The sequence below is a fragment of the Brachyistius frenatus genome, unplaced genomic scaffold (assembly GCF_029030835.1).
Source record: "Brachyistius frenatus isolate BFR_SWC_R1_liver_20210118 unplaced genomic scaffold, ASM2903083v1 Contig_180, whole genome shotgun sequence".
Taxonomy (NCBI): Eukaryota; Metazoa; Chordata; class Actinopteri; family Embiotocidae; genus Brachyistius; species Brachyistius frenatus.
This window is the reverse complement of record NW_027210779.1, coordinates 259,689-272,547: the sequence shown is the minus strand read 5'-3', so window position 1 is coordinate 272,547 and position 12,859 is coordinate 259,689. Positions and strand designations below refer to the sequence as shown.

General features: G+C 46.6%; 1 protein-coding gene across 1 annotated transcript in view; it reads left to right on the top strand.

Moving 5' to 3' along the window:
- The first annotated feature begins 4,173 nt into the window (after positions 1–4,173).
- Positions 4,174–12,859, top strand: part of maml3 (mastermind-like transcriptional coactivator 3) — a 106,185-nt gene continuing 97,499 nt past the window's right edge. The window contains exon 1 of the mRNA XM_069717782.1: positions 4,174–5,590. Coding sequence (XP_069573883.1) covers positions 5,213–5,590 — 378 coding nt within the window. The 5' untranslated portion in view covers positions 4,174–5,212. The remainder of the gene's footprint in view (positions 5,591–12,859) is intronic.

Genomic DNA, 12,859 nt, shown 5'->3' with positions numbered 1-12,859 from the left:
CCTGTCAATCAAACAGACACGCCCCCTCTCCCCCTCCAAAAAAAACACCTTCTCATAATTAATGAGGCTTATTTTTAAATGGACCGCTAGAAAACTAAATTTCCTTGTGGAAAAAAAAAAATCATTGACTTATTTCATTAGAGAAGTCGAATGGGAGTCTATGGGGCCCGCGCCCCTAGTGGCCCCTCTGCGTTATTGCAGTTTTATGGCACTTCCAAATCGGCCTCATTTTGCTGAGCCAGAAGCAGCGTCAACTTTTATAAACAGTCAATGGTGACAGATCACACCTCTGATTACAGAGCTATATAAATCACAGACAGCGGCCGGCATCACAACTACAGCGCTTTTCATTCCCGCATCAAACCTGCTGTGTAAAGGGGCTAAAATGTCCATCTTGAGGAAGCGTCCGTCTACTTTTTCTCGCTTTTCATGGCACGGCGTGTTTGTTTTAGACCAAACCTAACAATTATTGGCCCAAGGTGGAAGAATCGACTGTAGAATTTCATTTCCACGTACACTGACTGAAATCTGAAAGGTGTTCTCTCAGCACTATAAGCTCATAAAAAAAAGAAAAAAAAAAAAAAGGAGCACCGGCTCAGAGTTATTTGAGCCAATATTTCGCCCCAGGGCCATTGAAGACATCTTCTTGCTCAACCCAGAACAACAAGGAGTGAACCAAAAGCCTTTCCTCTGTCTACAAAGCAAAGCGAAAGCCGAGATGTTCCTAGAAAATCCTCGTGGCTTCAAGTCTGGCAGATGGGGGATGATGAAACACTCAGAAACGGTGTAGTAAGAATTTGCCTCTGCCACTGTTATTCTTTTCCATGCTTGTCATGTCACGATCAACAAGGACGAGAGGTCCCCGATTTCACCTTTTCGTGATTGTGCTGATCACAGATTACTGTACTAGGTAGATAGAGCTCAGATACTAATCAGTAAAGGAGATCTATGAATCAGATATTTAATTATTTGAAATTTTAAGAAGCACAATTTTTAGGGGGAAAACGGTCGGTTTAGTGATTTTTCTATTGGTTCCCAACCTGAGGGTCCGGACCCCTAAAAGGGGTCATGAGATGTTAGCAGGCATTCAGTGCTGGTGTTCACCATAAGCTGCGATTGTTCCCATATCTAAATTATGTGCTTATAGTTGTAACCATAGTGACAAAGATTCCCTATCCAGGTCCGGCTCCTTCTACTTTTTGTTTAAGTCGGATTTTAGAGTCAACAGTTAGGTTTTATTTTAATGTTGTTGTTATTTTCAGGTAGGTCAGTTAAAGCTATATTCTTTTTAGAGCCTCCTTCTCTTATGATATTTTATTTTTTCCCTAGCAGCACCCGTTTTTGCCCTCGTTTTTAAGTCCACCTCAATTTGGTACAAACTTTGAGCACCTTTTTTTTTTTTTTTTTAGGATAAATAACTCTTGGCCGCCAATTCCCTCCTGGTTTTTTATGTTGCTTCCCTTTTCCCTATACGAGCTGAGTCGTAACACATCCACAGCCGGTGGACGTTACAGTTGGGATTGATTTTGTCGAAGGCAGCACTAATTCACTTCCCCGTCTTCCCCCCTCAGCAAAACGCCCCACTCCCCCACCGAAGGCCACGCCGGTTCCCCGCGCTGCCTCGTTGAGACTGCACACACGCGACGGGGATCAGCGTGGGCGGTTCCTCGCGGGATAATCTTGACACAAATAATTCCTGGCCTTCAGAAAATACTGTAAAAAAAAAAAAAAAAAAAAAAGGGGAAGTGATCTCGATCACTGGTGCGTGCGCAAGAATCACATAACCTTTTAAAACGGAAACAGGAAACAGAAACGATGAGCGCCCGGCGGGGTGGAAGCGGTAGACGCACGCCGTCCACGTTTAATTGCCGTGCAGATAGTGCGATTGTGCGTCTGCCTCTGTCGGTGAAGCGGAGGTGAACGGCTGTGTGTGCGAGTACCGCGTTTGTGTGTGTGTGTGTGTGTGTGTGTGTGTGTGTGTGTGTGTGTGTGTGTGTGTGTGTGTGTTTGTGCGTTGGTTAGACGGAGACGAGGGAGCACATATGGCCCGAACAGTCGGGGACGGAGCTCCGAACTCCCACATGACACGGCGGATAAAAATAAAGAGAACCGGCCTTTCGGCAACGACACGAGGTAGAAACAGAAAACCACAGGCGTTTGCGAGGATGAGACTCGCGTCGGTGTTTGTTTTGTTTCGCATGTGATTGTTCCTCCGCGGTTTACCGATGAGAAGAGGGTCACGTATGTTTATCGCCGCTCTTTGCTGCCTGTAAAAATCACAGCGTTCCTTCAAGTCGCCGGCCACGCGTCGATCATGCGAAACTATTATTCGAAACTGGAAATTTATAGGGAGATGTGGAATCGCACAACAACAAGAAGTATAATCTTTTAAACCAGTTATATCATTTTATTTTTTTTATTTTTATTTCTTACACCTTCTCTGCGGCAGGAGTTTTAAAGCATTAACGGTTCAGATCTTCTTACCGGCGGTTATCGTTCAGCCCGTTCTCATCCCCCGGGGGCGCCAAACACTGCCGTCACAGCTGTTGGCGTCAGAGAGATGCGACTTGTGTCTTATGCGGGTCGAAAAAAGGTCACGTGACAAGCTTTTAAAAAACAAAACAAAAAAAAACAGGGGTGAGGGGGGGGGGGGGGGGAGGGTGTGTGTCTGGATGTGACAAACCCAAGACTTCCAGCCAGGAACATCGGTGTATTTCACACTCACTATTTTTGAGTGCATCGAAATGTCCACACTGAAACAGTGTTGAACGATGTACTCAAAAACAGTCCAATATTTATTTATTTATTTATTTTTTTGTGTGAAACTCTGGACAGTTTTCACACTCAACGGTCGTCATCTCGGCTACGCAGCGGAAAAGGGCGGGACCGCCGAAGCTGCAGCTACCACCCGTACTGCTGTGTGTGTTTATTGTGTTCATTAAACAGAGGGCACTAAAAAAAATTAAAAAAAAAAAAAAAAATTCTGCTTGAAATAATTCAAGCCAGCAGAGGTGTTGGCAGGTGATGCGTTCAAATAACGTGGGTTATTTCCAGCGGTTGCAGAACGGTAGTTTGAGACAACACTAGCCTGTTGGAAATTAAAGTACTGCACAAGTCACGTGTACTAACATGTCAGAGTACTATTTGTGAGCGTACTAAGGGAAAGTACATCATTTGGAACGAAGCCCCAAGTTTTCAGTATAACGCGTGATGTAAATGTCGAGTACCGTGTTTAATGAATGTTTAACACAGACGCTAATTGGCGAAGATACAAAAAAACCAAAAAAAAACTTATTAAAATAAATAAAATGTTCAGTTTCCTTTCTTTTGTCAGCCCTGGAACTATTTTCTGATACGCACGCGGAGAATCTTTATGGGAGCAAGTAAAAAAAAATTTTTTTTTTTTAAAAGTTGGGGTTCCTTGAATGTCCCATCAGGAGTTTTCCCAATTAAAATCCCCGGTTTCAGATTAAAAGGTTTTTGACCTATGGTGTGTTAAAAAGGCTCCGGTGTCAGATCCCTTTGAGATAAAAAAACAAAACAAAACAAACCAACAACAACATGATAACTAACGGCCAATAACCTGCCTTTTACCTCCTTTTTATCCCCTATTGGCAAACTGTTTTGGTACAATGGGCGTAACCTGTGGCGGGCCTGAGAGCTCAGCACTGATGCAACCGGAGAAAACACAAACACACAGACGAGGAAAGACCTCGTGCTTCGTTGCAAATCCGATTTCATTTCAGCAACAAGTGCGTCCCAGTTGTGTCAATCACTTTTAGTTGCCCCCCCCCCCCCTCCTCTTCCCCTCCTCCCCACCAGGATCAATTATAATTTGTACTTTGCAGCATTTCTCTATTTGCTTGTGTTTTCTATTATTCAAAGTGTAACTTTCGTCTTTAACTCCCAGTTTATTTCTGTATTTGTAGTTTATTTTTAACCGCTGTGTTTTTTGTTTGTTTGTTTGTTTGTTTGTTTGTTTTTTTCTAATTTTCTTTCTGTTTTGTTCTATATTTCGTTGTGTCTCCTGAAGCTACAAGTGCTCCGAGCTCTCCGGGCCACCGTAGTGAAAAGATTTGAAGACAGCACAGGACAGGTCGGAGGTTGGGAGGCAGCACCGGTCCTCCTCCGGGATACGCTCCGGACTCCACTCCGGTTTTTCCCGGCGACCGTCAGCGGGCTCCTTCACAGCCTCTAGCTGGTTTTTACTCAACTCCTGTCCTGATATCACTCCGCTGGCATGGTGGAGAAGCGGACCTGATTATTGTGATGGTGGCAGGCGGCAGCCAGTGACTACAGACTTCCGCCACCGCTTCCCATATCCGCGTTTTGCGCCGTCTGGGCCACTCGAGTCGCCTCACGACCGGACTACCGAGGGCGCTTGTGCGCTTTTTTTTTTTCTTCCCCCCCCCAAACTCAGCAAAACACCTTCACCGGGATTTCTTTCAAACCAAAACCATATGAGATGCGAGTTCACTGGGAAACTCCGGAGCCCGTTCGGTTTAGGCAGCAAAACTTTTTCTCAGAGGACAGCACCGTGAAACGGAGAGTGGACTGTTGCTGCCGCCGCCGCCGCCGCCGCTGCTGCTGCCGCCGCCGCCGCCGCTGCTGCTGCTCCTCCGCGGGACGGTTCGTGTGTGTATGACCGCCGGGAGCCCGTTAACGTCCGCGCCGTCGCCGTATTGTTGTTTTTTCCAGAGGAGTTGTTGTTAGCAGCAGCGTGGCAGCGGCTTTATTCCTGGAGTCAGTTCGGGGCTTGTTTGGGTCTCGCTCCGGCTGGCTGTTGTTTGGTGTTTTCGGGGGCGGTTTGTTTGGTACCGAGGAGGGAAGGAGAAACGGTCAGTCGTGACCCCCCTCTTCCTTCCCCTCCTCCCTCTCTCTCTCTCTCTCTCTCTCTCCTCCCCCCCCCTCTCCAGCCGTATGACTGCCGGGCTCGCAGCTCTTTAAACCTTCCCGGTTGCTGCGCGCTTCCGCGGCTGTTGTCGGTCGTACCTTCCGCCCGCAGCCCCCCGGCTTGCTTGGGACCTTTCACCGGTGGAAGGGAAGGGGGGGAGGGGGGAGGGAAAGGACACACGGGAGAGAGGACACTTGGTGGTGGAGGTGGAGGTGGCCGGAGGAGGAGGAGGAGGAGGAGGAGGAGGTGGCGGAGGTGGTGGCGGTGAGCTTGACTGGGAGAAAAGTTCTTCCAAAATAGCAGCCACTCGGCCCAGTGATGGGGGACTTCGCCTCCCCCGCTGCCGGACCCAACGGCAGTATCTGCATCAACAACAGCATGAACCCGCCCGCCGGGAGCGTGGTGCCCGCCGGGGCGGTGGGCATACCTAAGCACAGCACGGTGGTGGAGCGGCTCAGGCAGCGGATAGAGGGCTGCCGGAGACACCACGTCAACTGCGAGAGCAGGTACCAGCAAGCCCACGCCGAGCAGCTGGAGATAGAGCGGAGGGAGACGGTCAGCCTGTACCAGCGGAGTCTGGAGCAAAGGGCCAAGAAGTCGGCCGGCGGCAGCGGCAGCAGCAAGCAGCCGCAGAGCAAGCAGCCGGACCCGGACTCAGCCTCCTCCACGGAGCAGAGGAATAACACGCTCATAGCGGTAAGGACGAGCTCCTAACAGCGGGGCCGAGACTTCCCTGAACCCCCCCCCCTCCTCCTCTTCTCACATAAACACAGCACACACAGCACACACACACTTCTCTTTCATTTCCCCTCCGTGTCTGTCCACAAATCTTCTTTTGAGCAAGCTGCACTTTGCTCGTCCATCAGTGTGAAAACTTGTTGAGAACTCGTTGGTGAAGTGAAGCAGCTCACTTCACTTTTAAACCAGGCTGCCAACTAGTGCTTTTGTTTACAAAGAGGTTGGAGAGACAACAGGCTGCTGGTGCTTCACTTTCTGCAGTGTTTGGAAATGACAAGCCTGACAGCTGATATTTGATCTTCTGCTGAGATCAGTGCTGCTTCATGCTCAACAACAAAAACAACAAAACTATATATATATTTTTTTAAAAAAGGCTGAAACTTTGGAGGGCAACACAGCTAATTGTCACATTGTCATTTTTAAGGCTGAGAAACTCTTCACCAACTTTCTGCTGGGTGGCTGATGTTTTTGCATGAAGACAACTTCTGCTTTCTGGTTCTTTGTTTTGGGGTTTGGAGATTGTTCTGCAAGACAAGCAGGCATTGCAACAGTGCTTCCTTTGCGCTCAGCAGCTGCAGCAGTTTGCACCGTAACCTTTGTAACATGCTCTCAAAATCAAACAGTTGAGTCACCTGCTATCAGACTTGGAAAATGACTTTCACATGGCTGCCACAGTAGCTACTGAGCATTTATTTGTGTCCTGAGAGTGACTCTCTTTTAATTATTTTAGATTCAGTCATGATTTAACTGTGATGCACCTGCATGTCCTTGTTGCATTTATAATACCAGTACAGTTGCAGTAGATTTAATAGGAATACTTCAATGATTTCCTGTTGGTAGGGGGCAGTGGTAACATGGAGGATTGTTGAGGATCTGAGTTTGGAGTCTTTTTTAAAAATTATTTTATTTTATTTCTGCTGATGAGCAAGATCTGAAACATCCGCTTTTATTATTTATTTATTTTTTCTCCCTGTGATTGCATGAGACTAATGGAGACAGACACCGGCAAACTGTCCCCCTGTTCCCCACCACCACCACCACCACCACCACCACCTCCACCGCCGCGTCTCCTGTGGGCAGGCTCCGGTTCCTCTTTTAGAAAAAAAAAAAAGACCAAAGGATACATGTCGGGAATGTCAACGTTGTTATCCCCTTTTGTTGCTTGCAATGAGCTCCAGTTCCTCCTCTTTTGAAATGCAAAAATCCGAGAAGTCTTTAATTTCGGAGGCTGCCTCGGCCGTTATTTAAGAGCCACGCAAGAGAGGGAGAGAGGGAGAGAGGGAGAGGGGGGGGGGAGAAAGAGAGAGGCAGTGATTTTAATAGTGCAGGAGCTCCCAGCGGTCCTTGTGGACATTAAACCGAACCGCCCATTAGATGGCCGGCAACAAATGCTCCGAGAATGGGAGGATTACTGCTTAAAGACACAGCGGCATCCCTCTCCCCCTCCCCTCTCTCTCTCTCTCTCTCCCTCTCTCTCTCTCTCTCTCTCCCTCCCTCCCTCTCTCTCTCTCTCTCTCCTCCCAGTCGCTGATGGCGACACCTTGTAGGCAAACACAGCAGTGAATAGCTGGGAACCACACAAGAGCTGCGTGTTTAGCACCCTTTTTCATGCAGTTCTTGCCGACGAATTTGTAAGCGAGATGAAAAGGGAAACGAGAGAGGAGCATGCTTTCCTCCTCTCCTCCTCCTCCCCCCCCCCACCCCCTCCAACCCCACGCCCGCCCTCCTCCCCCTCCTCTCTGAAGAACAGAGCTGCAGCTAGATGGCTGTATGTAGTCACTTCAGAAAGCAGGCATTCGAAGAAAGCCAAGTGTTGAAGTGACTAAGGCAGACATGGCACGCACAAATCCCAGCGGGCCGTAAATCTGTAGGGTCTGTGTTGCAGACTGTTCTTTGAAGTGTGGAGAAAAGTGTGTTGTTGTTGTTGTTGTTTTTTGAACAGCAGATTCACCTGTTTTTAAGGAGCAGAGCAGCAAAAAACAAAACAAAACAACAACCACACAACAGGCTCGGTGTCATGATTTTGTTTCGGGTATGTAAAAGAAGGCTAAAATGGCACAAAGTGAACTCTTTGGCTGTGAAATTCGTGGGCTCGAATGCTGCTGCTGCTGCTTTGGCTCTCTGTGTCAATATGGTAATTGGCAGTTTGAAGAATGTGAGGAATTCCTGCAATGTGCAAAGAGGGGAAACGGATGAAAAATCAGCGTTTCCAAGGGACAAAAATCGGGAATACGGACGAGAATGCACATCTAAACTGAATTTTTATTATTTTATTTTGTGTGTGTTGTCATGTGCCTCCCAGAGTACACCGTGCTCCGGGTCTAAAGCTTCTCAGACACACCCACGTCAGGACCAAGGGTGGTGGTGGTGGTGGTGGGGGAGAAGGGGGGGGGGGGGGGGGGGTCAGGCCTGTAATTATGGAAAGTGTGTGTTTGTGTTTATAGGCTAACTATTAGTGAGACGGGAGAAGAAGATACTCCAAACCCAGTCTTGCCTTTTTCTCAGCGTACAACAGACCTTATACTTCAGCTTGAGGATCCCGATGGTATTTCTATGTGTGACAACACGCAGCGGTCGGGAGATTTGCTCTCACAATATGGACACTTACAAACGTATAATTGTCCGATGATGAGAGGGTCGCTTGTGTGCGCTCTCTGCGAATATATCACGATGTCGCACTGGAAAAAGTCAAGGACTCGCTTACACGTTAAAAAAAACAAAAACTTCTGCAGTGTTTTTTTTATTTTTTTATACTGAAGGTCTGTTGTCCACCGGCTGCTGTAATGAGCAGGAAAGCTAAGATGATAATAATGACGTTGTAAAAGGCGGTAATTATAGTTTCTTGAGGTATATTGAAGGGGAGATCTCTCTCACACACACACACACACACACACACACACACACACACACACACACACACACACACACACACACACACACACACACATGCACATAAAAATCTGCTGCTTAAGTAGTCCTCCACCGTGGTGCATACGTCGACACAAAATTAACACTCAGCTTATTAACCTGAATTTATTTAGCAATTTGCTCACTCCTCAGTGGAACTACAACAGAAATTAATTCACTATTGTTGTCACTGTTGGCGGTTATGAATCCACTGTAGCATTTTAAGAGCTGTTTATATTCAAACCGGTGTGGACGGTAGAGCTGAAACGTCTCCTGTAGATCGACTTGGTGATTACATTAAAGGTCCCCTTTTGTATAAATTTCCATTTTATTTTACTTTGACTATAAAGCAGGCCTAGGTGCCTTTATAGATACTGTGAAAGTGTCAAAACACGTTATCAAAACACAAACTTGTATTCCACAACTGGGCCGTTTGGACTCGTGCGAGTTTGTGATGTCACTAACTCGGCCTGGTGTCACATCATCGTCGGCGCCGCCCACCTTCCAACCTTTTATGCGAAATGCAGCACCGAGCGAGCGTTCGTAGCATCGCGGAGCTATCAAGCAACAAAACTAAAGAAAACCTGCGATTGGCCTGGGCGTGTGTCACTCAGAAAAGATTCAGCCAATCAGAAGAGGGTTCAAATCAATGTGTCTTAAAGGCACAGACACAAAACAGCCTGTTCTTGGTGGAAGTCCAAAGAGAAGCTTTAGAGGAAATGTAAAACTACAGAGATTGTTTTTGATTCTTCAAATCACAAAATTATCTTCTAATGGATATAAAGACTGCAAATAAATCACCGGATAAGCGTCGACTATCGGACCTTTAACTTTTGAAAAATGAATGTTTTAAGTTTTTCAGTTCTTTTTCTCCAGTGCAAGCTTCTCAAATGAAAGGGTTTTTTTTTGTTGTTGTTGCCATATATGATAGTAAACAGAATATGTTTGTATTTTGGTCACTTTGCTTCACACAACAAGCTCGATGAAAATGTCCTCTGAAAAATCCTAACGGGCGTTTTTCCTTTTGCTCGACTTTTCACAGACTAAACTACTAACTCAAGCATTAATTGGCCGACTAATTGATTATGAATATAATTGTATGTCGCGGCCGGGGCATACAGCAATTACATTTATTGAGTGACTGTGTCTGCGTTTTTTTTTTTTACATTTGCAGTCAGCATGTATGGTCAGCACATATACAGCCCACGGGGTCGAAGGTTTTTCCAGAAGTCCGTGCAGAAATGGGCAGAGAGAGAAATTTGGCCCCTCTTAGCTCTGCGGACACAGAAAACATTAGCTGAGGTCTTGTCGAGCGAAGCTGGACGTAACCATGACGTCGATACAGAATCAATGCGTTTCGCTGCTGCTGCTGTAAAACGTCCACAACAGGCAGGACGTCCTTCTGGCGTTGTAGCGGTGCTGTTAACGGGGCGACTGCAGGACTATCCCGAACCCATCACGTCCAACACGACCACCTTTGTGAGAGATGCTTCTGATTTAGACTTTCCTGAAGAAAAGAAAAAGAAAAAAAACAGAAGTTTTTTTTGTTTTTGTTTTTTTGCGAACGGCTTATTTACAACTTATGTTTGGTTTTAAAGTTTAGCGACCTCCAGTGGACGTATAAATAATCATGTGTCTTGAAAAAAAAAGTCTATATATGTTGGGAGGAGGCAGGGTTGAGGTGGAGAACAAGCTGATTTGGTTGCAAGGAGGCCACGACCCGACCCCCCCCCCCCCCCCAAACACACACACACCCCAGCTACGAGTCAGGACCGTATTTACTGTTGCCATGACGATCTCTCCCTGACCCGAACCCGAGCGAGGGGTTTCGTGTCTATAGCTCTTCTTCTGATCCTGTTCTTTACAGGCTTGTGTGTGTGTGTGTGTGTGTGTGTGTGTGTGTGTGTGTGTGTGTCTGTATTTATTATCTTAATTTTCTTCATTTTTTGTTAGAAAAAAGATCTTCGACTTTACTGATCAGAGGAGGTGGTTCGGCCCGTCGCCTCACAACGAGAAGGTTGTGGGTACGAACCTCGGCCGGTGGATTTTTGTTTTTCCTCCGAACCACTATTCAAAAACATGTTAGGTCAATTGGTGATTTATAAATTGCCCGTCTTGTTTCTTAAAGTCTCTAAAGCGGGGTCTAGATAATGGATGGATCGACGGGTAAAAGATGGAAGCAGCTTTGATGCTCATTTATTTGACTATTTATCATTAAAGCAGTTCTTTGGGAAATGACGCGGTGCTGGATTTAAGACTTGGACCGACTCTTACTGTCAACAGTCATTAACTGGAACACCAATCAGAGACATATTATCAGTCTGACATGTCCGCATGACGCCCTGTTGTTTTTTTAATGTGCTTTTGGTGCGTTCATATTTCCTGAATGACATTTAAAACGATCCACAAGGGAGCAGACGTGAACTCCTTCCTTGCACGTCGTTGGTGGAGAGAGAGAATTAGTGAAGGCAATTCAGAATTCAGGCCCGTTGAGACGTAATCGAATCTGCGTGTTTTTTTCCTTGTAATTCATGTTGACACTGTCTAATCGAGAGGAAAAAGAGAAGAAAAGAGGAATTTAATTTTGTCGTTATGTGATGTCCCAACACGATGTCCCGCTTTGTACTTTTTGCCCAAAGATGCAACAAAACATGTTTTTACAAGCGTTCTGACCGCGTTTTATTTTGGTCGTTGCCGGGAATCGAACCCGTGACCGGGAACGTGTCTCCGACCCCTGACGGGACCGCGATATGGTGTCGCTCAAAAAGCAAGAGTTTGTGAACGGCTACTTTTTCCTGACCAAAAAAACCACAAAAAAACCAACAACCAACAACCCCCAGTCAGATCTGATTACCTAATCGCTAACAAGTTTACAGCTGCGAGGCCGAGGTGCACAGCGAGGGGCTCGTTAGTTCCACTAAAACACGGTAGCTCAGGACAGTCTGTCTTCGGCTCGGCTCGCTCTTTGGCATCCACCTCGCGCAGGAATGTCTCCCTCACACACACACACACACACACACACACACACACACACACACACACACACACACACACACACACACACACACACACACACACACACACACACACACACACACACACACACACACATTGGCAGCGGAGGCCGGAGTGTGGGCGGCTTGAGTTTTCATGAATCCGAGGCCTTCCCTCTTCCCCTCCCTTCCTCTCTGTTCAACACTTCTCCGGTTTCAAGCGTTAGCGCGGTGGAAGAAGGTCTCGGTGGCTACACAGCATTGTTAGAGTCAGCTGGGACCGTTGCCACGATTTGCTATATTTAAACCGCTGAGCTGGCGTGGAGCGGACGCTCGCCCGGTGGCGCACATGCTCTCACGCAGAGTCGTGACGTCGACGAGCACCCGTGACATCACGGGCATGCTGGGTTTTTTGTTTTTTTTTGTTTTGTTTTTTCACTCACTCCACGGCAACGTGTCCGGCTCCCTCTGTTTCTTCAATTTTTTTTTTTTTTTTATTGACCACGTCTTTTAAACTTTTACTTTTTTTCTGCTCTAATGTGCTCTAAAAAAAAAAAAATGTTTTTTTTATTTTTTTTGTTCACCCTTGTCCCTCATTCCCTGCACACACACACACACACACACACACACACACACACACACACACACACACACACACACACACACACACACACACACACACACACACACACACACATATGTACACACATACATGTACACACGCATGCACAAGCTCTGGATGTTTTTGATTTGGGGCGTCTGCGACCACATTCCCTTCCTCCCACGCTTGTTCACATGTTCTACAGGAACACACACACACACACACACACACACACACACACACACACACACACACACACACACACACACACACACACACACACGTTCGCTGCAGACCCCCTTGAATAAGCGAGGAAGCCGTGCGGATTCAGAAAGTTTTTAGTGACTTGACACGAAAGAGCAAGAATTTTCACAATAAAACTTTAAAGCTCATCACACCGGTAATAAATCATTCTTAGTGACACTTCTTCCTCTTTTCATGCGTTTACATATTTTAAAACTCGCAGAGAGGTCGTGTACTTACATAACCAGCGATGCAGAGAAGCCTTCATGTTCATGTTTCAGTCCTCCATGATATTTTGCTCCACCGTTGTTGTCACCGGGGCTGCACAGCTTTGCATTATATCTTCCTGCCAAACACTTTTTATTTTTAAAATCTAGAGTTCATTAGCTCTTCACAGTCAAGGAACTTTTCTTTTACATATTCACACCGTGCAGCTGCTCAGCGGAGCCGCTGTCGAATGATTCCTCGGCTCGCCCAGGGTTG